We start from the raw sequence: 25,961 nt of genomic DNA on the forward strand, positions 1-25,961 counted from the left end.
TTGTACCCGTGAGCGTGTATTCATGACTGTTGTTCTTCAGCGTGAGAAATATGGATAAGTAATAAGGAGGATCGCACTCACTGTTAAGATGGAGCCTTTTCTGCAGTTGAACGGTTAATAGTGCTTTATTGTAAGGAGATCCACCTATGCTGCATAGTGTGAAGGTGTTGAGATGACGTATGTTTAATATGGACGGTTCCTTTAGAAATGGGGCTTTGGGTGTCACTTCTTATTGATGTTAGTGTGTTTGTGGGTCTGATTGGTCGTTGTTGTGAACGTTTTGTGTGCCATGTCCGTAGTCTGTCCTGTTTCGTCTCTAAGGGGCTTGGTGTGGCGGTCACGGCTTCTTTTTTTTGGTGTGGTAGGAGTTTGTTGAATCCTCCTCTTTGTGTGTGTCCCGTTTCGTGTGCAATGGGATTCGTGCGGTGCTGTGTGCTTTGCCGGCGTCTGGGGGGGTGGGGGGGGTTAATGTTGCTTGGAGGGGGCGGTGGGATTGGTGGGGCGCGAGCGTCTTCTATCTTTTTGTGTGCCAGGGGCTTGTTGAATCCTCCTCTTTGTGTGTGTCCCGTCCGTTGCTTGTAGGGGGGGGGGGGTTGCGGGTTCATTTTTTTTGTGTGCCAGGGGCTTGTTGAATCGTCCTCTTTGTGTGTGTCCCGTCCGTTGCTTGTGGGGGGGGGGGTGCTTAGAGGTGGGTGTGGGATTTGTGGTGCGCGAGCGGTTTTTTTGTTTTTGTGTGCTAGTTTCGTGTGCAATGGGTTTCGTGCGGCGCTGTGTGCGTCGCCTGCGTTTGACTCCTTTTTTCTGTGCTGACTCCTTTTTTCTGTGGTCGCGGCACCTCATTTATTTGACTCCTTTTTTCTGTGCTCACTCCTTTTTTCTTTGACTCCTTTTTTCTGTGCTCACTCCTTTTTTCTGTGGTCGCAGTGCCTCATTTCTTGGGGCGCCTGCGCAGTACGTCTTTTTGCGGCTACGGCCCATGGCCGGATGTCCCTGCGTCCATCCGGTTTATCACTCTCGGTTAGTAATGTGGATGATTTAGAGAGGAATATAAGTAATAAGCTGGTTAAGTTTGCAGATGATATCAAGATAGTTTGATTGGCAGATAATCTGGAATACATTGAATCATTACAGAAAGACTTGAACAGCATATGAGCTTGGGCAGATTTGTGAGAGATGAAATTTAATGTCAGTAAATGTAAAGTATTATACAGTACATAGAAAGTTAAAATGTTAGGTTTGAATACACAATAGAAGGTCTGAAAATTGCAAGTACACCTTATGAGAAGGATTTAGGAGTCATAGTGGATTCTACATTATCAACTTGCAGACAGTGTTCTGAAGCCATTAAGAAGGCAAACAGAATGTTAGATTATATAGCACAATATGTGGAGTACAAGTCCAAGGAGGTTATGCTCAAACTTTATAACGCACTGGTGAGGAATCATCTGGAGTACTGTATACAGTTATGGTCTCCAGGCTACAAAAAAGACATAACAACACTAGAAAATGTCCAGAGAAGAGCAGCTAGATTGATGCCAGGACTACAGGGGATGAATTATGAAGAATAAGAGCTGAGCCTTTTCAGTTTAAGCAAAAGAAGATTAAGAGAAGACATGATTGAAGTGTTTAAAATTATGAAGGAACATAGTATTGCGTCATCAAGACTGTTGTTTAAAAATTAGTTAATCAAGAACACGGGGATACAGTTTGGAAAACTTATGGGTAAATTTTGCACAAACATCATTAAGTTTTTCTTTACAAAGAGAACCATAAACACTTGGAATGAGCTACCAAGTAGTGTGGTAGACAGTGGGACTTTAAGGACTTTCAAAACTAGACTTGATGCTTTTTAGAAGAATTAAGTGAATAGGACTGGTGATCTTTTTTGGGCTATATGGCCTGTTCCCATCTAAATTGTTCTAATGTTCTTCACTGTGGTCAGAGGTGAATGTAATTGAGGGTGAGACATAGTTATTTTACAGTAGGTATTTGTCTCATGTTTTCTTGTCCCATTGAAAGTGAGAAGGAATGAGAGTACCAGAGACATGCATCTCGTTCTTTCTTGTACCACAGTGAATATAATAGAGTGAGAGCTTGGGAAGCACAATTCTAGGGTGAGAATACAAGAAGCAATTCTAGTGCCTTTTAAGAAAAAAAAAAATTGGTGCTACCATATTGATTTTAATGTTTGCAATTTTTTTCTAGTTTTTTTATTTTCCCCCACCAATTTGTATAAAGCTGAATTTGTGTAAGATAAAATTATACTGTAGTTCCATCTTAGTTTTTTAAATAAAATATTTTGTGACAATAAAATTATAACTGTACATTGCCTCAATTATAATTCCAAACACATTCTGAGCCTACCATATTTAATATTATCCTGAGGGAAGTGATGTAGCACATCTCAAAAACACTGCTGACATGGTGGAAACTTTTTTTGACTGTTTCAGACTTAATTATAGCAAAAATGAGAATTAAGTATTCACTCCTTTTGCTAGGACACACCTAGTATAACTGCCCAACCAAATTTACCATATACTGTAATAGGATAAATCATGTCAATAAAGCTGCTTGCCATGAATTCAGATTAAATTCATCCATCCATAGGAAGTCCCATTGTTGGTCAGTTATAAATATGTAAATTCAAAACAAATTCTGGATTAGGTTTTTAAAATTTATCAATCAGAGGAAGAGCATACAAGCATTTCCCAATTTCTGAGCACATCTTTTACAGCTCATTTCCCCTGAATAAAGACACCAGAGCTTACTTATGTCTGAACCGCAGGACAGCAAGGGTGTCAGTGGCAATGCAGAGTGCTCCCAGGTCATGAGAGAAGTGGAAAGCAGACAGTTCTCCCTTAATATGGCTAGCAGTAGATATAATGCTGGCCAGGCATGCTTGGCTTTCAATACTCCACACCTGAGAAAGACACAAAAAACACATCCAGATGGATTTGTAACATGAGAATGTAAAGTCTTAACCACAAAGAGAAACAAATGGGCATGTGTCAACCAGTTATCGTGGAATGGAGGAGGAACATGAGAGGCAGCAGGTTTTTTGTTTGTTTTTTTTAATTGCATGTATAACTTGAACTTCAAGGCAGGGTGTGAACATTTGAGAAGCAGTTCTACAAGGATCATTGTCAATTTATGTTAAACAATAAAGAAGCCCAACGTCCATTGTGAGTGCAGACTAAATGCTAATAAGAGAGAGTCTGTTGGGTTAAACACTGGGGAAAATGGTTACAGATGTCATCTGGGGAGATGAGAAGCTAAGATGTTCTTCTGTAAAACCACACAATCACACTACCTAAATTTCTCTCCTATGTTCATCTCTTATCTGGTTCCTGAAAGCAGCTAACATTATATTCAAAAGCTTAGTGCTGGCTTACATGACTGCCAGAGTAGCTCAACTGGCACACTTCTAGATCCTATTAGAAACTATATACCTTTATTGGGGGCTCTGCAGTCTGCTTCCTCGATTGTTAAGGCACTGTTAGTATTGTGGCTAAGGGGCTGGACTGTAAATTATAAAGATACAAGCTCAAAACAACCATTCAGGGTGACCCTAAGCAAATCACTTAACCTGGCAATCGTTCAACTATAAAAAAATATAGAAACGGTTTCTGTGTATTCCACCTGCAATTCACCTTGGGATGATTTTCACTAACTATTTTAGATGACAGCAGGCTGAGTGGTTCTGAAAAGCCTTCACTTTCCTAGGCAACTGGTTTCTTCTGGGAAATTACACATTCCATGTAGGCTATCTGCTGCGGTGGGTTGGCACCCTGCCCGGGATTGGTTCCTGCCTTGTGCCCTGTGTTGGCTGGGATTGGCTCCAGCAGACCCCCGTGACCCTGTGTTCGGATTCAGCGGGTTGGAAAATGGATGGATGGATGTAGGCTATCTGAGATATGCAGTCCTGGGCCTTCTCACTGGTATTGCCTTATTAGTGAAGGATATTCTCGCCAGAAGTGCACACCTTCACCACTGGCTCCTATCAATAAGGAGAAGCGGTGGCTCTAGTCCAAAGTGTTCCCACATTAGCAAACTTCTCACACTAACACATAGCAAGAACCTTTCAAACTTGTAAAGCCCTCTTTAAGTGGAGTCAATAATGTGGACACAACTCTCACTCTACAAAAATGGGGAACAAATTGCTTCTGGTATTAGCCCCAAAACTTCATACTCTTTATTTTTTATCCTTTCAGTTTTGTTTCCTGGTTTTATTTTGGAATATGTAGTACCATGTATTTAATGAGTGTTGTGTGAATAAGTTATTCTGCTTTTAACTAGTTATTGTCTTAAAGTGAATGTCACAGAACCCATCATCTTGGGCTAACATGGCAAGGTAATTTCAAATCATAGTTTAATAAGCAGAAAATTACAAATTTTATAAAATAAAAACAAAGAAACTCACCATTATATTGATATCTGTGGAGAGAGAGTAGATCCTATCATCATCACTTGATAAATGAACAAAACTGATTGGTGCATTGTGCCCATGAAGTAAACCGGTTGGCCATCTAAAATGAATCGTTGACAATACAAAAAATGAAGATGATATTTCATGAGGTTAGAATACTAAGCCTGCAGCCTCACTAGGCCACATGTTTTGGGCCTGCACCAAATTAACATCATTTTGGACCAAAATCTTTAAATGCCTTTCAGACAGCCTTGGTGTCACAATCCATCCTAATCCACTAACAGCTGTGCTTGGGGTACTTCCAGATGGGCTTAAAGTGGAGAAGGACAAATAAACTGCAATCATCTTTACTACACTACTGGCACGTATCTTGCTCAGTTGGAAAAATCCTAACTTATCTATTCTAAGTCAGTGGGTAACTGATGTTATATACTATTTGAAACTGGAAAAAATCAAATTCGCACTTAGAGGATCTGTACAAAACTTTTTCAAAACCTGGCAGGATCTCATCAATAACATTTTAGAATTAGCATTTAAATTGAGGAAGCAGGTTCTCTCCCATCTTTTACTTCATTAATCTTCATTAATTTATCTATTTACTTATTTTTACTAGCTTAAAGTTTTTCTCTGCTGGCCTAGCTCTCTTTCTCAGGGGTGGGGGTTGATTTGTTTTGAACCTTTTTTGTTTGGAAAATTTGAGTTATGTGTATGGAATGTTATTTGATTTTAATAAAATCAATAAAATGTAAAAAAAAAAAAAAAAATACTAAGTCTGCCATAGCTGAGTAGGACAAACCTGTTCAGTAACTGTTAATGGAGGCCACAATCATTAGTGTCATGCGGATGGTATAACAATATTATAAAAAATATGTAATTACAAAAAAAAAGATACTTTAGAATTTACTACAGGTTAAAACTAGTATTGATAATATTTTTGACTGATAAAATAACTGACTGGTCAGGTAGCCTGGGGGAATACAGGTGGGCTAAGATCACTAACAGGCCAGTATAGCCTGGGAGGGAAAGTTAGGTAGAATTTATGGGATCCCTTTCCTCTCCAGGAGGAAAGTCTGGGTTAGAATGGGAGCGGGAATGGAGTTGTTGCTAAAAAGGATTGGTATGAAGTAGGGAGTCGGCTTATCCTGTTGGTCCAGGAGGTACATCAGGAAAGATAAAGACAGAAGTAACAAGGAAATTCAGTCTCTTTGTTATTTTCTATCTATGGAGGAGGAGGCCAGGTCATTGATGACTTATTCAAATACCATACTGGTAGACCAGAACCAGACCAGAACATAAGAAAGACAGCCACCTGGTAGTAAGCAAATGGACACAAGATGAACTGCTATTTAGGTTGTTCACTTCTTCATAGTAAGGAGACCAGGGTTTATATTCCTGGTCCTCTCTGCATGGAGTTTGCATGTTCTCCTCATGTCTGCGTGGATTTCCTGCTGCTGCTCCAGTTTTCTTCCGAATACATGTAGGTTAGGTGAATTGGCAATCCTAAATTGGTCCTAGTGTGTGGTTGAGGTGTGAATGTGTGTGTTCACCCTGCGATGGACTGGTGCCCTTTTCCAAGGTTTGCTCTTGCCTTGCACCCTATGCTAGCTGGGATAAGCACTCCAGCAGACCCGCTGTGACACTCTTCAGGACTAAGCAGGTTAGAAAATGACTGACTAGCTGGTATTTTTGTCATACTCATTTTACTTTATTTATTTTGTTGGGCATATTATTATAATACTTAAGTAGATGATTATTTTTTTCTTTCCTGACGGTACTTGTACTCTGTATAGCTTCCTGGGGTTATGGAATATTAAAGAAAGAGGTAAAGTTCTGAACTACAGTATCTGACAGTGTATTAAAGTATGAGATTTGAGGTGTTGTTTTAAGGTCTACAAATAAAGAGTTCAATGGGGAATAGGATAGGATAGGGCAACACTTTTCACTATTTGGAGCTTACAGTGTATTTTACAGAACACTTGCTACAAATTACAAAACCCGTCTTATATTGCATTTTTCATTTCACTATTGCTCACAAAGTGTTGTTCTCTAGCTGTTTATTTTCAGGTAGAAAAATCAAGTAATTTACAGGGTACCAATGAAACAGACACAGTAACACAAGAAGAACTATAAACACTGAAATCCTCTTTTTACCTTTTGCAGTTCTAAGCATTTGAACGATAACACATGACATATTAAATCCATAGAGTGAACTAACTAATGCATTGTTTAGAAAAAATAGTTAAAACCTCTATTAATAAACTGACACATACATGCTAAGTTATTTGGATCGGTGTGAGAGTGAGTGTGGGTATGTCCTGGGATGTACTGGAATCCCACACACGCTTGGATTATTCTGTGAGAGGCTCTGACCGCAGGTCCTTTAACTGTATTAGCCAGGCTTGATAATGAATAGATGAAACAGTCAATTTGCTACTCTGTATAAACAGTCATTTAATTAATACTCAGTTATGATAAATTAGTGAAAAAATATTGGACAGGGTACTATAGTAGAGGCACACAAAGAATGAAATAAAAGGCACAGAATCACATGTTGGTTGACTGGTATAGTGTGTTCGAAAAGAAACACCATCCTTAATTAGGTTTCTCAGAATGCTGAAAGGCAGGTGTGGTGCCATTATAAGGCCCAGGTAGGCCTAGTCCCAAACACTTTTCTCATAAGCTCATCCTATTTTGTAGCTTAGCTTCTTTAATATTTTTTTTTCTCAAATGAAAATTAGTCTTTAATGCATACAGGAAATTTTAATACACATTTCCCTTGAGTAAAATGTCAGTTGATTTTAAACATACACAGCAAAATCACCAGTGTTAACTTTATCAATAGAAAAGTTAATTCAACTCTTAAATAGTTAATAGGAAATCACATATATGGATGGTGAACATACAGCATATGTTTAGGAAATAAAATTAACTTTACATGTTACCAATAACAGCTACTTAAACCACGTGATATTAAGAGGAGGCTATAAACTAGCATCTTACTGAATTTAGTAGTTGGAGTAGGTCTTGTTGGAGAGTAACATGAATGAGGCAGCTTAAGTGTGAACAATGTCTCAACAAAAACCCTTTTAGGTCTAGGTTTATCAGCAAAAGGAAACAAACAATTGCAAAACATTCCAGAGTCTGATGTTGTCACTGAAAATTTTGCTGATACCCCAATGGTGAAAGAAAACCCTTCTAATTGCTATGTTCATTTTATCAATGAGGTTTGCTATTAACACAACTACTAAGTGAGCTGGAAAATCTACAACAACCCAACCTCTAAATGTTAAAGGATTGGCCAAGTCACAGATTTGTCAGATATTCAAGAGCCATCAAATTTCCAACTTCTGTCAGAGCAGGTAAGGAGCATTGCCTTACGGCTTATTGGTACAACAGAAAACAGTATGTGGTTGGAATATAGGATATCCAAAGATGCAATTTTGGAATTATTATTATAATCTAATTGAGGATAGATTCAATTGTATAATAAGAGACTGAAAACACATTCATCAGGCACACATACACAAATTACAAGTAATAGCAAAACAGCAGCCTGTTTGCTGTTATTGCAACTGGTCAGTGGTCAAAATTATAACACGTATTATTGGGTGTCTGTGCCTTTCAATGGGCTGGTATGTTGTATGTAGTATGTATCATCAAAAGGTAGGCAGTCATTTTATCTTCAAGATTTATAAGTGGGTTTCAATTTGTGTAAACAAAAAACATTCCAAAAATCTTGCAAAAAAAAAAATAATGCTGTTTACATTGGAATAGCTGGACTTCTAAAATGTTTTTAAAATGAATGTGTATTTAACAGTAAAAAAAAAAAATAATAACATTAGGCCCACTTGTGACAAATTTACGCTCACCCTTTCATGAAATTCTGGCATCGCTACTACTTTAAAGTGGCAAAACAAGCCATATGCTGTTATGTGTACATGTAATAATAACATTATGAATAAAAACAATAATTTAGAATAACAACAATAATGATGATAATAGTAGTAGTCACAATAAAAATAATATTAATTAATACTATGCCATTCTAATGTTTCTATAGTGCTAAAAATGACTGAAAAAGAAGTCAAAAGTCTACATAAAGCCCAATCATACACATTAAAGAAGGGTTAGGTTATTATCTTTACACATCTACGTGTTCAATAACCAGTACGATCCCTTTTCAAGATACACAAGGGCTGTCCTGGTAGTAAATTTTGTTGTAAAACTATAATTTACAAGGAATACACTTCCATAATACTATAAAGCCTCTGATCCCTTTCACTTACAACAGATAATAGGCTTACCAGCTTTAAAATACACAAATGTTTCATGTGAAAGATTGTAAACATACCCTGTAATATAAGGATTCCATAGACGAAGAATCCGGTCAAGTCCACCTGTTACCAGTAGGTTCTTCTCCTTGGAGAAATCAAACGCTTTCACCCCTTTGTGGACCTGAAACACTGCCTCATCCGTGCCAAGTCTACGGGGTGGTGCAGAGCCTAACGGTGCATTTCTACTTTTTACACTGCTGCCATCTGTCATCTCTTTTAGTCTTTGGGTGATATTCTTTGTTCCTGTGACACAACCTGTCAACAGTTAATTGCTCAGTTACTGCATTTTGTAAGATAATCTTATTATTTATGAATTTATTGTGTAAATTATTGTACTTATAGAAATAAACTTTCTTCCAATCTTGATGATATACTAGATATTAGAAGAATTAGGAACCTACAGTTTAGGAAAAAATGACAAACTATTTAGAAAAATAAGATTCCAAATGAATGTGTATTCTATTTAATAAGAAAAATATTATCAAACATTTTTTCTTACTTCCCTGAAGCCATTCACTAAGTAACACTCAAAATATTGTGAAACATGTCATTTAATTCACAACAAAAACCCTCCGAAAGTCTTTCCAAAATGTTACATTTATTTTCTTTACACCTTCCCTTTATCCTCTAGTCCAATATACAATATACTATACAATATTTACAAATGGGAATTGAAATGCGACATAAAAATTAAGTTTCAATATAAAAACATTATTTATTTAAAGAGGATAAAGACACATTTTGTTACATCTTAACATACTAAAAAGTACGTGATGACCAAGGGGGTTGAGTCTGACTGGCCTTCCTTATGCCAAATTCCTTTGGTTGCTCTTTACAACATGCAGCTCTTTACAACAAGTGGGACAGTGTCTTTATTCTAACCTCAGGACACAAGAGGAAATGGTAGGCAAATACAGAAAGACCAAGGTGATGGATGGAGGTGGAGAGGTAGGAGGTGTGGAAGAAGGCTGTGCATGGCCCTGCAACTTGTGTTGTAGAGGTGTTGGGACAAACACCTTGTATGAGTTGTCAGAAGTGGGTGCATAAAAGATATATTGGTACAAAGGATAGTGCACAGGCAGTGAGTACAATCTTTGTTTGTAAGTTTGTGAGTAGGGAGGAGAATATTGGTGTAGTAACTATAAAGGTTGCCCAAGACCATGGAGAGTGGAGGAAAAAAGTTTGGAGACCAACCAACAAACCTGTGTGAACATGGAAAATTGTTATTAAATTGGTGATAAGGATTATTATTATTATTATTACCATGTACAGTGCAGCTTCAAAAGTTGAATGATCATATAGTCAAATTGCAGGCAGAGCAAATAACATGATTAGAAGCTGCATTGTAAGCAAGAGCTAAAATGTGAACCTTGTGACTCCTTATCTAATGGCTGAAAAATCAAACCATATCACTTGATAAAAAGGAAAACTTACAGACAATGATGCCCCCTCACCCTACACACCACTAATAATTTGGTCCTGGGTAAAAGCAACAGAACAAAGGGAAGAGCAGAAAAATTATACTCCTACATTGTATTGCAAAGGAAAGCACCACAAACTCTAAGACTGTGCTTAACATTGTATAATGTGTATCATTCATTAAGATTAAACAAGTCTTGAAAACACATTCAAGTGGGTTTTGCATGAACATTTGACAAAGATGCACTAACATGACTAATCATTTTTCATTAGAGAAATATGAAAGTGGACAATATATTATGCAATAGGGTGTATACAGACAACATGTGAGGTGAAATATACAGTATCAGTCAAGAATCATCATACTATGAAATCACCTTGACTGGCAAAGTATCACCTTTCAATTTTTGAAAAGAACCATAGTTAGGGCCTTGAAAATTGCATCATCTCTAAATAAAGTTGCAGCAAAGCATTTTAATTGCTATGTCAGTATGGAAATCATGCTGCACAACAGAGAGAGTGCACCCTAATATCCCAACTGCATCATTTCCAACAGCATCCAATTATTTATTAAAGGCCTACAATTCACACACCAGCCGTGTTTATAGGTTATTTCACATTACTGAATGCAGGGATTATAGAAAGACATTCTGAGCTGTTCTGATGAATTAATGCAAACGCAATTAACACAGCTAAATACATTCAGACAAACAATTTAGTTAATTGGTCAGCTCATTGGATCACAACAATTCTATTTTGTGGGTCTGCAACTTGTACTTTCCAAATTGTATATATTTTCAACTATCTAATAACAGCAGCAGCAAATGTGTTACCTGTTACTACACTCACTGCTTCGCCACACACAGGTTATCAGAGAATGAGTAATACTCCTGCTAATTTAGAAAACCAATGAATTGTTGGTGTCCTTCCCGACTCATAGACTTGCATGGTAGAGGGGCTGGTCACTATAAAATTTAGATTTTAAATTTGCTCTGTATGAGTGATTATGCCCCCAGTAAGCTGGTACTACAATCAGAGTTGGTTTCTACATTTGCATCCCATGGGCCCTTGCTCCCAATCACACTGAATTGGAAAAAGTCGGCCCGGGGAATAAATAAATTATCTGACAGCTCTAAACACCTTTCAGTCTTACCATAAATCAACATGTAAACATTTTTCTATATAGATTTAAAAATGCAAGACAATTATTGATATAATATTTTATGTGCAATTCATAATCTCAAACAATTTAATATTATGTATTCTTATCAGAAGTTTCCCTTTTTAATTAAACTGCTTAACTTACCCATAACTAGGGCTGTATTTTCATCATTTGAACTTGAGATCACAGATTTGACAGAGTGGAAGTATTTCATCTGCAAAAGAAGACAGGAAAAAAGTATTGAGCAAAGGCTGTGAGTACTTATGTACATGTGCTTTCTCAATGTTTTTATTTTTAATAAATTTGCAAAAACCGCAAGTAAACTTTTTTCACGTTGTCATTATGGGGTGTTGTGTGTAGAATTCTGAGGAAAAAAATTAATTTAATCCATTTTGGAATAAGGCTGTAACATAACAAAATGTGGAAAAAGTGATGCGCTGTGAATACTTTCCGGATGCACTGTATGTCATTCTCCATAAATTACCACTAAAGATGGCGTATTGGAAGGATATACCTGCAATAACAACATCATGTCATCATACTATTTCCCATTTCGCAAAAACCCATCAGACTCAAAATCTGTGTTGTGTTAGGAGATGAACATGCATCTATTTATCTGTCTTCCCTTTGTAGTTAACAAGTCTGTTAGGGCATTACATGCAGTAGAAGCAAATCTAATCTTTGAGCCCTGATCTAGAGCTTAAGAGGAGCCATAAACAAAGACACAGAAGGCTCTGAAGTAGCAGTGAGTCTTTTATTCACTTGAAAAGCTCTCCACCAGTAAAATCCATTGTCATGAGGAGTCTCCTGGCATGGATTGGTTTACAAAGTTGTCGAGTGAGAGAATGCTCTTGCCTTGGAACAAACTGGCATGTGTGATGGTTGCAGAAGAGGAGAACAAGGCCATTTTGGGGAGACAGGAGTGGAGTGTTATGGCAGAAGCAGTGTAAGACAGAGTGGTAGCATTGGAGAGTAGCCGAGAATTGATACTCAGCAACTGTGTAACAAGTTGTAACAAACTGTGGCAGCTTTGAGTGTGTGTTATACTAATCCTCTGCACCAGGGGGATCTGTTATGTTGATCAGGCACTATCTGCTGGTGGAATGTTTCTAAGCAGACTCCTAAACCATACCCAACAGGAAATTCTCTAATTCTTTTTGTGGAGGATCCACAATGTTGGTCTTGTCACTGCCTCCTGTTCCGAAAGTACACAGAAGTTTCCAGACTAACTGTAGTGGGAAGCCTACTGTACCTTGATGGAAAACAGCAAAATTTATCAATGTTTTGCCTTGAACTCACCAATTAGCTCTGAATATTTAAGGTCTCTTTTTGGTGGATTTCAACATAATGATTTCTCCCACGGCACCATCAATTCTACTATGACATATAAACAGTTAATAATTTTTTAAACAGTTATGATATTTTTTAAACAGACAGATTACATGACTAACGAGGCACATGGATGCATCTTTTAAGTTAGAATATATTTATTTCAAAGAATTCCTATACCTTGGTCACCCAATCATTATGCACTTTCCAGCGGATATAATTCACTTGGCCTCCATCAGAAATGTTCTCCAAAGGAATGCTAGGAATTCCATCCATTACTTGATACTTAGACCAGTTTCTGTTTAAACAATAAATATCCAAGGAAATAGTTTAGTTGGAATTAGCATAGGCAACAGTAAGTGCAGAAAGATAAAAAAAAAAAAAAAAAAATCTTATGAAGAAAATGTTAGATACTCACGTCAGGCAATCAAAAGAAAAAAGCATAAAAGGCTGAGACTAATCATAAGAGATCTGGGTTTAAAAGGTCAAATCTGGAAAAAGTATGGAACTACTATCACATCAGTTAACAGTTCATGAAAATAGGAAAGAAATGAATGTATCATAAGAGGATGTCATCTGTTCTTAAGATTTCAGTGAAGTAAATGAGTGAGTGTAGACAGGCACAGTGAACTCGTGATTGTTTGAATATTGCTGGAATGTACCCTACTGATTTCATATCACAAAGTCAGTTCTGTCTAAGACTTTTACAGTTGAAGTGTCTTCATCATTCATCACAATCAGATGCCAGTCACTGTTCCAGGCTTTTTTCAATATTCTCTGTCATCCATTTCATGTTTTGTTTGCTTTTGGTCCCTGTTAGCACAATCTGTTGCCTTGACATGGATCATGTTTCAGTTACAAACTTTATCCATTAATTAATTCATAATCCATTAAGCTGAAGGTTGAAGGGAACTTGTGCCCGTCATGCCAGCTAAAAGAACCATCTCTGGATGAGTGACCAGTCCATCACAGGGCATGCTCATGCACTGTTACACATGTGCAGCTGTTGACAACTCTTCTGGATGAGAGAGGGTACTGACGCTAACCTTCTCCTCTCCTGTTCCCTCCGCAGCATAGAGAAGACACCAAGTGAGGGCAACTGGCTCCACTCCTTCCAGTCCCTGACCTATAAGTCCACTGCTGCCAGAAGGAGGTATTCAGTCTCTCACAAAATTTACCACAAAACAGAGTTCCTTCTTCGCAGTACAACCCTGACATAACCTGATGGCAATCTTGTTTTGGAAAGTTTGCTTGTATTAGCATGCATAGCGGCCCTAATTTTCATATATTTTTGTTGGAATTAAACAGAGACAACCAGGTTGGCGCCCAACATTTTCCATTTTCTCAACCACAGCATGTATACCAAAACAGTAGTGTAAAAACAAACTATACTAGACCAAAGGCATCTGAGAGGCTCAGGAAAAAATGACAACAATAAACAAAAACTCACCACCACCTTTTTATTTCCCCATTCTACCCATCATGTGACTTCAGCACGGGCCTACCAGAGACCATTGCAGCACCCCAAACCCCAGAAAAAAAACCCAGAAACAAGTTATATTATAAATAAAAGGTTCATTTACCTAAATAAGAGGTTTATTTATACAAAATATCTTGCACAAAGGCTATAAACAAGGCATAAACCAACTACACCTCTCAGACGAGCTTGGCCCTTCTTTCACGCAACTCCAACTTATCTGGATGAGGTCAAGCAGTCTCTCTTATCATGGACCCGGGAGTACTTCTGGAAGTACTTTCAGGTCAAATGGAATTCCCAAAAACTAGGGTTGTGAATTCCATCAGCCCTCCCTGACAACCCCCAAAGGACCCAACAGGGCTGCCTCATAGGACAACACGTCCCAGCATACCCTGCGGGCATCTCTGAGGGGATCCTAATCCAAGGAGGCTGCCACCTAACGTATTGAATGACAAAGCATTTATCACTGCACATCTCCCTCAGTCCTTCCATTGTACTGGCCACACAGCCAGATGAGGATCCTTGTTCAGTCCCGGACAGGGTGCCATCCATGTGTGCCGTCTATTACACTAGACAACAGATTTTGATGAGATGGACCAAGAAAATGAAACGTATGAAAAGAGGACACTCTCAACAATTATTGTCTCAGTATTAACCAAGCAAATAGTTAAGTTGCAAGCTCTTTTAAAGCTTGTGTTATAAGACTCACATTTTCTTAACCAAAACCACAACAATTTAAAAAAGTAAGAAGACCCTGAAGACAACTTACCTTAGTGTCTCTGCTGTTCGGAAAATTTGAATAATGTTGACGCAGCCCTGAAAAATGAAAAAAAAAATTAAATACTGTAGCTTGCTCCAGCTTTACTTAATTTAGCAGAAGAATGCTGTAATACAAATGAATCAAATATTTATGGTTATGAACTTAAAGGTGCTCTAGCTGCAACATATTTTTTGCTTTAAATGGTACTTCTTTTACTTAAGACAACTTACATAACATTAACATTGCCGGTTAAGTCACTAGCTCAGATCACACAATGAATCAGTTGCAGGGATCTTACAAACCTTAATATCATTTAGCATTTCTTAGGTTTATATCATATTTATCAAATCATTTTCTTAATTCCTTTTAATTTTGTGGTAAATTTCAGGCTAAATTATCCTTTCTGCTTTGATGGAATTACATTTAAAAATGGTGAAATAATAGAAACTAGAAGACCACATAATGAAGGAAGGTGGCTATAAATGCATAGCTACTATTTATTAATAAATTAAATCTCGAAAAAATATGATGCTTTTCCAATTGCCAGCACAAGTATCTTCAGCAGAATGTTATGTTTTCCTGAAATACAAATTGATTTGCAAAATGATGACATATAAATCTTATAACCTCACCAGGCAATGTTTTGTGCTTTCTGCTGAATTTTAAGACTTGATGCCTACCTGGTTGTCACCGTATAATATCAAACACTCATCTTCTCCTGTGTGACTAGAGGAAGAATAAGAATAAGAATTATTGTCTTTCTTATCGTAATTGATCTAAACCTTGCAACATTCTGCTATACCTGTACTTCCAAGACTCAACTAATTTTCTCAAGTAAGTGACCATTTAGCCAAAATGAAACAAGTGCTTTAAGGTTTGATATTCTTCTTTAACAGACTTTTGCCATTTTTAGGTTTACTTTTAATGGCTGCTTTCATATGCTCATAAGGCCTATGGCTAGTGCTGTGTTATTTGTCCTTTATAAATTGTACGGTTGTCATTTATCGACTTACCCTTCATGGAAGAGCTGTTTTCAAATTTGTTTTACTAAGTTTTTGAATGAACTTGTGTTGTATTTTATGACACATTCTTTAAAGAAACCCCACTGCTTCTCAAAGTTTTCACAAAAAGGTTTGTCCAAGATTATCCCTTTAAGACTTCTTCAGTTTGCTCAAAATTTGCCTGGCTAAAATTAAATGTAATTGTTTTATCTTTATGTACTCAGAATGCTAAGACATTGTGAAACTTTTTATATTATAACTATTAGGTCCTGGCGCACAATCAGCTCTATTATTGGTCACTAGGTTTTTAGTTAATATGAGTTGCCCTAGTACTGTATTGTCAATAAGTGTTTATTGTTTCCAGGTAAGGTAGTTATACTCAGTAGTTATGGTGCTAGAGAGTGATAGCCTTTTGCATGTTGATTAACATTCGCAATTAAGAATTTCATGATGCTCTGTACACATGACAATAATTACCTTATAAACCTTATAATCTAAATTCTGTCATAAATATTGCAGAACATTAAGTCTAAACAGACTTCACCTGGGTGCAAAAAAAAAAAATATATATATATATATATATATATATATACAGTCGATTCCTCTTAATTGGGACACATTAGAACTAGGACATTTTGTCCCAATTAAGCAGCTGCCCCAATTAAGAGAATTCCACATAAAATTAAACAATAAATAATTTTCTTTCAATATTTTAATAAAATTATTGAACCCAAATATAAATTATAAGAAAATAATATAAGCTGTGAAGAAAAAATAATAATAAATTCTAAAGTAAAATAATTAGGTATGTACATACAATTTAATGCTGCAAAAATGCATCAAGTGTAGTCTGTCTTTTGTTTTTGTAAGTTTGTACTTTGTCCTTTGCAGTTCATCTTTTCTGTAATGCCCATTCCTCACGCAGTTGATTTTCTTGTTGTAAGAGACGCACAATGGTATATTTTGGTACACCAGTTATCTCAGTGAGCCTACGATGGCTTGTATTAAATGGCTGGCTTTTAATTTTACCAGCAAAGCAATTTTACTTGAAAGTGTAAAATAATTTCTTGGCATCTTGGCAAGGGTTATAATTTTATAAATAAAATTGACAAAAAAAAAAGTTTACTTATATGTTATATGTACACGCGAGGTGGTGTAGGGGTAACTGAATATGGTTTGGTAGTGGTGACGGTAGACTATTAAGCAGACATGTGCTACTCCACTCTAAGATTTACCAGTGCTTCTATGACGGGCGATGATAGATAACTGACTTGCAGCACGTGTCTGCTACTGTTCCAATTAAGCGGAATGTTGTCCCAATTAAGCATTTAAATTATGTATTAGTTTATTATTTTGGTTTTCATTGCTTGAGATTTGGCCCAAATAAGCGGCTGCCCCAATTAACCGGTGGCCCAATTAAGCGGAATCGAATTAAGCGGAATATATATATATTGTTCAATGTAGAATTTAATTATCAGAATTTTTTCTAATATATTCCTCATATCTAGCCAGGGTTCTGTTATTGCCGTGAGGTCATACTGATATGCAGTTACTACATATTCAATGCCAGCTCAACAATTTTATTTTTAGTGCATTCATTATCAGAATAAGAAATGTTTATATTTTTATCATTTCAGTTCCAGGTTATTTAGAGCCCTAGTTTCACTCTTCTGGTGTGCCTTAATTTTAAGATGCTGCCCCTACTTATGAAAAATCAAGAGTTATAACTGAGATATTCTTTTCATATAATAGCAACAGGAATAGTGAAGGTTTAGGTGATGTGTTTTAGGACTATAAAGAGGGAAATAAAATAACAGAAATAATAAATAATTAAAGTTGAACCAGTACAAAATTCCAATGGGAATATATTTTGCAGGTGAAGTTTTAAATAAATTAAAAATACACTATATTTCAAGAACATGGCAATCAAAGTGGAGTTGTCCCTGTTCTCATCCAGACAATGTAGAAAAGTGATTAAAAATGTTGGATTACATTGCATGCTGTGTTAAATACAAGTGAAATGAGCCCATGCTTAACCTGGAAAATACTCCTCAGCATTGTGGACTATCATGTAAAGTTTTTGCATTTATCATACAAATAAAGACAGATAATCACTAGAAAAGGTCCAGAGGTGAACTACTAGACTAACCCCAGGACTGTGGGGTATAAGCTTCATGGAAAATTGATGGAGTGTAATTGTTTAAGCTTAAGTAAATGAAGATTAAGAGGAGACATGCTTGAATTGTTTAAAACAATGAATGTAATTAGTATTATGGATGCCAACTGTTACTTCAAATTCTTAAATGTGGGCACGATGACCCAGATAGTAATTGGTTAAAGTCATAGACCAAGGAGAACTTCTACAGTAATGGGGATCCTTGTGGGAGAGGGCATATTTACAGAATACAGCACCCCTAGTGGTATTTGGTAATGTTATAAAGATGATTCAGAATTGATTTAAAATTGATATAAATCTCCACAGTATAGTGCATCAAAGCCTAAAATGAGAACTTTATAAATGTTTACCAACAAGAAACAATAAAAGCTGCTTCTTATTTTTGTTCAATTAAAAATGCCATTATCAGTTGTTCTCATTCTTCCACCTTCTACACAAAAGTGCACTATAGAAAAATTGTGCTACACTTGGATTTATTATGGCTTAGCTCTATAATGTGTGTGTGTTTTTTGTTTGTTTTAATTTACCCATATTTTTCTTATCATGCATGCAGATGACATGCCATGAAAAATACATGACATAGAATGTTGATTGGCTGGCATTGAGAACATAATAATGATATACATTGGCTTTTTTCAAAAAGACTTTGTTTAGGTAAAAAATGTAGTGCAGTTAGTTCATTTCAGAGTTATCGTCATGTGCACACAGTACAATGAAATTTCAATTTGAACAATACATACCACTCCACCACACTCCATGTCTGGTGACCCGAATCTCGATCTTTAGGTTAAGCAAAAAACAACATCACCAAATATAATAGGTGCTGATGACTGAAACATGCATACAGTTTTGTAAAATTGTTGCTGAAATTCTTTTCACATGCAATGTTCTTATAGTAAAATTCAATAAAAAGCTTTTTTTGGAGTCATTAAAGGTGTTTGTGGGTTTGGGGTTGGAAAGTAAACAGATATTGCTCTCTAAGTTTTACCAACACCATACACTCTTTTTGAACCCATAAATTTATCAGATAAAGGTCCAGAAGAAAACAAACTTAGGGCTATCTTTTAAAAAGCAACTTGGCTAAACACGACCCACAATAAAACACAAAAGATTTTACCTAAGCAAAAGCTGTAATCCAGTGAGACAATGAACTTGAGACAAATCAAACTGTTTCTCCCAAACAGGCAAACAGTAAAGAGTTTCAGGCAACAAATACCATTAATCAGTTCTGGATTACACACTAGGTCCTTATGGGTCAAAGATACTGTACATTGTGTGACAGATGTCCAGGGACCTTGCCCCACCAGGGCGCCACAAGAAGGGAAGGACCGAGAGAAGGGCAGTATCTTCCTTGGAATGTAAGAGGGCAGCCTCCCTGGATTGTATGGGGGCCATGGACCTGGGGAGCCCAACCCTGTGCAGCGACGTGGCCACCGCCAGGGGACGCCTGGGCAGCTCCAGAACTGGGGTATGCAGCGCTTCTGTCACACCTCGGAAGTGCTGCCAGAAGAGGAGCTGAACTCACTTGCAGCACTTCCACACCACACCCGGAATCTGCTGCCGGATGTTAATTGGGGAGCACCTGGAGCACTTCCGGGTGCTGTATAAAAGAGTCCACCTCACTCCACTCGGGAAGCAAGAGGACGGAGCTTGCGGGTGAGGAGCGGAGGCGGAAGAAGAAGCAGCGAGAGAAAGACATTTAGTGGTGATTTGGGCACAGTGTGTTGTGTTGTGGAAAAGAGGTTGTGTAATAAACTGTATGTGCTTTGGACTTTTGGCCTCCATGTCTGTCTGTGCCCGGGTACGAGGTTCACAATTGATAACAAAGGTCCACTGAGGAAAACTGAAAAATGGTGTCCACTATAGCTTTGAATGTCTGCCTATGTGAAGAAACATGAAACTGAAATACACATAGAGTTTAAAATGGCTGCATACTGATAATCTGCATAAAGATTATCAATGTGTGCAGAAATGTGTCACTAATGTTTTATATACAGAATTTTTAATTTGTCGTTATTTGCTGTCACATACTGATTATATCACATTTTTGTGCCATACAGTGTTGTTATCAGAAGTAATCTGAATTTTTGACAGCAAATATATTTAATTAATATCAGGTGTATAGGCATTATTTAATAGCAGATATATAGGCATTATAAGAAATACTCAATCTTTACTATTTACTAAGAAAAAGCATATTTGGAGGTGTGATTTTGCAGTTCCTGACTTTTTCATTTTGTATTCTATCCTTATGTTCATTTTGTTTTGTCTTTTTGAATCTTGTGCCTGTCTGTGTGGAGTTGGCACTTTCTCTCCTTTCTCCCTATCCAGTGACCTGAGATGAAGACTGGACACCTTCAGTACTGTGTCTCTTTGGAGAATCCCTGGGTACCACTGGCTTGACTTTGTGTTGAACAAATGGCTGCTCACAGAGTTCCAAATCAGGCACATTACCTGCATTGTGAGGGAGTGTCAGTTACAGTACTATGGCCAAGTTGCGCGATTCCTCAAGGGTGATCCAGTTTGTATGATCCTCATTGTTTGGGACCTGAGAGGCTGGACCAGGCCAAGACGACACCCATTTAACACTTGGCTACGGCAGACAGATGGTGTGGAAATGCACTGTACCAGTAAATGCTCCCCAACCTGACCTGACCTGAGGTGTGTATCAGATTAAATGGCAACTCTATACTGGCTCTGTTTGAGTGTAGGCATGCTGGTAAATGGGTCTTGTGATGTGCTGGTGCCTAGTTCATGGGTGGTTCCTGACTAGACTGCAGTGCTGATAGGAAAGTCTCAGAAAATAGATGAATAAATGAAAGCTAAACTGAACTCTCCCACTAGACATGCTGTCAAATTAAGTAAGAATTCCCCACAACAACTGGAGTCAACTTTGTCTTTCTGAATGAAAGTTTTTTTTATTATAGCCTTTATATGAACAATACTAAAATTGTGTTATTCCATTCATTTTCTAGAGCAACTATCCACCCTGTACAAAGTCATAGGATAAGTTCTTCTAGCAGAAGTGAGCACACCACAGAAGCCCACCCCATTTGGGAGATTGGTTCATCACAAGACTCACTTATTTACATGCACTAACTCACAAAAAAAGACTAATTTAGAGTCATCAATTGAACAAATTGCATCTATTTTGACTGTCAGATTAAGTCCTCAACAAAAAAAATCAACCAAACCCAGTAAGACAACACAGTGAGGTGACAAAAAACTCCACATAGAAGATCACTCGTCCAGGAGTCTGAATGATGTGCATGCAATGATGTACTGTATCACTGTCCCTGGGCTTTATTCAAAACATTATGGCATAAGAAGTTGAGGGACAAGTTACATAACTTTAATTTACTTACTGTTAAACAAAACACAGCAAGAAAATTCTTACCTGTAGTCTATCTGTAATGGCATACTTTCAAGGCCTGTTATCTGGAAATATGGCTCAAAGTTAGACATCTCATAGAAACGTATCTCACGGTCACTAAAAGCATAAAAAAAAAACCTCTGTTCAGTGAGTATACTGTATATTACAGGGTATTTGTAGACTCAGTCATACCAAAGTCAATGATCAACCTAACCTATGTAATCTTTGGGAAGCCACAGGAAAAAAAAGTACCCCAAAAAAACTCCTACAATTGTACAATCAAGCCAAGATTTGAACTCAGGATTCTTGCTCTGTGAGATGATAGCATTATCATTTGTATGTAAAATTACTGAGTCCAGATGGGTTACCTTTTATTTTTTGTATAATGGCACAATGAGAGAAATCTAAATAATTAAAATATAATATTTGAGTTGTATTTTAGCAGATTTAGGTACCATTTAAGGTTTTGCCAACTTTCATTAAGTTGTCTTAAAATAAGAAGAATAATTAAAAACTGGATGACCTCTATAAAAGTTCAACACTCAAGCCTTTGAAATGGACTTCATCACTTTGAGTATGCACTTATTACAATTTACACAATTAAGCAGCTATCCATTAAACAGCCTGATGTAAAAAGACAGGGCTGACAGAAAGATTTCTGTTTGTTGGATGAAACATGTCCAGAAACACAATGATAGTGGATATCCTAGCCCAGATTAAAATATGCTACAGTGCAAAATTAACAATGTTTTTCTTTCACAAGGGAGATTAACTTTTTCCTTTAAATGTATATTTAAAGCAATTGCTTTTGTATGCAATGTCGTCCTACCTTGAGTTCAGCTTTGTCTATTCTTCTTTAACTGTAAATGCTGTGATTATAAATTTCAAAACAGACTGTGACCAGTTTCTAATGAGTTATCTGCTCTTATTTAAAATGTGGCATTAAAAGACTCCATAAACCTTAACATAGGATGTAATCCTTTGTGTCAGGCCATCACAGAAGAAAAATGCCTCTGCCAGACCTCCTCACACAATCTATGCCCCTATTATTTTCTTCAGTCAAGTTAAACAGTCCCTATAGAATTGTCATGCTAGGGAGCAAAGACAAAAGACGTTAACGGTGATATTTGTAAGAGGATACCAAAAAGTGAGGTTAACAGCTATAGAACATAAAATTATCCAAGTGCAAAAAAAGGGTCTGTGTCAGTTGTAACTAAAAGAACTATAAGAGAACAGGTGGAAATGTCCTCAAAGGACAGAAGGTCGTGGCACAGAATGATGCAAACAATGCAGAACAGAACTAAGCCAAATCTGTGCAGCACTTGTGAAAATCTCCCTTTAGATTTATCTGTGAGCCTCCAGATGACAGATGTCTTGCTGTTAGTCTGTTCTGTCTGATACATGTTGTATGCTTATATCTTAAATTAACTATTTTTATACTGTATTTTTTCATATAATTTGGAATAATTAGTTTATGTATCTATTCAGTTGTTCATTATTTTTTTTATTGTATCACTTTCTTCACTGTGTCATTTTAAAATGTGTTACATTGTTGTTACATGTTTCTACACCACTGATACCAGAAATGTGCTATACAAATGAATGTTGCTTTGCTTATTGTGTATAACATTATCTTCTATGACAATTCTTTACTTTTTACCAAAAAATAACCAAACAACAATTTTATTTGAAGGTTATTTTATTTAAAACATACAGTTAGGTTCATAAGTATTTGGACATTGATACAATTTTCATAATTTTGGCTTTATACACCATCGCAATGGATTTGAAATGAAGAAATAATTACATGATGAAGTGTAAGTTTTCAGCATTAATTAATGCCACCACAATGGATTTGAAATAAAGCAGTCAAGATGTGACTGAAGTATTGACTTTCAGCTTTAATTGAAGTATTGTATTGAAATACATGTATTGTAATATAATCATGAATATAACGATCACTTTCAATAATTGGTTGAAAATCATTTGCTGTCAATGACTTCATGAAGTCTGGAACTCATGGCCATCTCCAAGTGCTGGGTTTCCTCCCTACTGATGCTTGGCCAGGCCTTTACTGCAGATGTCTTCAGGTGCTGCTTGTTCGTTGGACTTTCTGACTTCAGTTTTGTCTTTAGTAAATGAAATTCATATCCAGTTGGGTTGAGGTCAGTTGATTGACCTGGTCACTAATGATTGTATGTTTTGGCTCATTGTCCATCTGTACTGTGAAGTGCTGTCCTACGAGTTTTACAGTATTTGTGTGAATATGACCAGACAGTATAGCCCTGTACACTTCAGAAATCATCCTGCAAATTTTGTCAGCAGTCATATCATCAATGAACACCAGTGACCCATTTCCTTTGGCAGTCATGTATGCCCATGTCATAAGACTGCCTCCACCATGTTTCACAGATGAGGTGGTATGCTACAGTTCATGAGACGTTCCTTCTCTTCTACATCTCTTGTCTATCCATCATTCTGGTATATATTGATCTTAATTTCATTTGTCCAAAGAAAATTGTTCAAAACTGGACTTTTTTTTTTAATATATTTTCTGGCAAAGTCTATTGCGTCCTTCCTATGCTTGAAGATTACCAATGGTTTGCATCTTGTGGTAAACCCTCTGTATTTACTTTTGTGAAGTCTTCTCTTGATTGTAGACTTTAGCAATGATAGGGCTACCTCCGAGAGAGTGTTCTAGGTTTGGCTATATGTCATAAATTGTATCTTTCTTCACCAAGGAAAGAATTTTGCGATCATCCAACACAGTTTTCTCCCATGGTTGTCCAGTCCTTAAGGCTTTGCAGAGCTCAGTGCATTCCTTCTGTTTAAGAATGTATCAGATGGTTGATTTGACCACTCCTGTTATTTCTGCTATTTTTCAGATGGGTTTGCGTTGTTTACTCTGCCTAATGCTGCTTTTATTTGCATGGGCTGCATATTGAGAGCTCACAGTGACAGTTTCCAAATACAAATTCCACAATTGGAATCAACTCCAGACCTTCTACTTGATTAATAGTTAATGAAAAAATGAGGGACCTGCTCACTATGAAACAGCTTGTCAATCAATTGTCCAAATGCTTTTGAGCCCCTGAAAATATTGGAACATGTATAAAAATGGCTGCCATTACTAAATGGCTCAAACAATATTTTTATTAAACTCTTTTAATTAATGCTGAAAACTTACACTTCATCATGTAATTATTTCTTCATTTCAAATCCATTGTGATTGTGTATAAAGCCAAAAATAGGAAAATTGTGTCACTGTCCAAATACTTATGGACCTAATTGTATTTACATGAATTACTTCCCCAAATCACAACAGTGACTTGTTCACATTTTTACTGTTATTTTTCATGCTATGTTTCCTCCTGTTCTTCATTGTATTTCCAATGTTGTCCTTGGCTGTGACTTTTATCCTAAATGTAATTATTTCAAATTCTGAGCTAATTCTTTGTTTCATCGCTTACTGACTTTTAGCCTTTTACTCTCAAGATGTCTTGAAACTAACCCTGTCCTGCTCCTCTTACTGGGAATCTTCACTATAAATCCATAAATATCGTCTGTAGTTGGGTCTTTGGTTACTGCAGGAGTTTAGAATTGTAACAAGAAAAACAGAATGTTAGTATATTAAAAATCAAAACCAGGAGGAGAAGGGTAAGATTAAACAAAGGGGCGTAGAAAAAAATGTTTGAAATTAAGAGCCAAATGTAAGCAATAACAAATGAAAAACACTGATTGAAGCTTTGGAGAGAAGTTAACAAATAAATGATGAGAGAGTAAAAACATGTTATTGTAATATTATTCATAATAAAAACTAATGGACCTGTGTATGAGGCCCAGGACAGAAATTCTTTAGTAGTGAGTGACACTGCCAGCAGGGAAAATGGGTATTGTTCTGGAAAAAACAACACACATGGACAGCACAGCATTACAGATATGGTTATGATTCTGCATTCTCCATGTGTGTGTGTATTCTACTCCAGAGTCATTTTAAACCATGGTGCAGCTGACGCTAGGATTTCTTGTGTCCACCTAGATGTTAATGTCCACATGGTACCTCAGGCCCAATGAACGATGACTAATGGAGGTGTAAAATGCAGAAGATCACATGGTTTGACGTAGGCAGCATTTATGTATTTTGTTTGCATTGCTTTAGGGTGCTTTGAGGCTACTGCATGAAAAATGTCTTCCTAATACTATCTGCTATGGTAGAAATGTATATGGTAGGGTTTTTAATTTTTTTTACTTAATTCGCAACAGCTAACTTAAATACTCTTAATGGACTCCTTTGTAATATAAACAATATAACAACAGAAGGCCAATGATCATGAGTAGACACAAATATTTTCTGGTGAGGTTGGACTTTGCTGTTGTTTTCCCAGTTTTCATTACACCTCTTCATTTCAGTTTTCATAAATAGCAAATGCATCATCAATTGATGATACTTGAACAGCCATTTTTGTTATATCTTTATTAAGGTATATTAACAGAATATTTGGAT

General features: G+C 36.7%; 1 protein-coding gene across 1 annotated transcript in view; it reads right to left on the bottom strand.

Annotated features, from left to right (window-relative positions):
• Nucleotides 1-25,961, bottom strand: part of LOC114652755 (WD repeat-containing protein 49-like) — a 96,926-nt gene that overhangs the window by 58,444 nt on the left and 12,521 nt on the right. The window contains exons 4-11 of the mRNA XM_028803072.2: nt 21,482-21,574; nt 15,588-15,633; nt 14,917-14,963; nt 12,851-12,968; nt 11,486-11,555; nt 8,778-9,015; nt 4,421-4,526; nt 2,769-2,920 (exon numbers count right to left, since the gene is read on the bottom strand). Coding sequence (XP_028658905.2) covers nt 2,769-2,920; nt 4,421-4,526; nt 8,778-9,015; nt 11,486-11,555; nt 12,851-12,968; nt 14,917-14,963; nt 15,588-15,633; nt 21,482-21,574 — 870 coding nt within the window. The remainder of the gene's footprint in view (nt 1-2,768; nt 2,921-4,420; nt 4,527-8,777; nt 9,016-11,485; nt 11,556-12,850; nt 12,969-14,916; nt 14,964-15,587; nt 15,634-21,481; nt 21,575-25,961) is intronic.

This window comes from Erpetoichthys calabaricus, chromosome 5 (genome assembly GCF_900747795.2).
Source record: "Erpetoichthys calabaricus chromosome 5, fErpCal1.3, whole genome shotgun sequence".
Classification (NCBI taxonomy): Eukaryota; Metazoa; Chordata; class Cladistia; order Polypteriformes; family Polypteridae; genus Erpetoichthys; species Erpetoichthys calabaricus.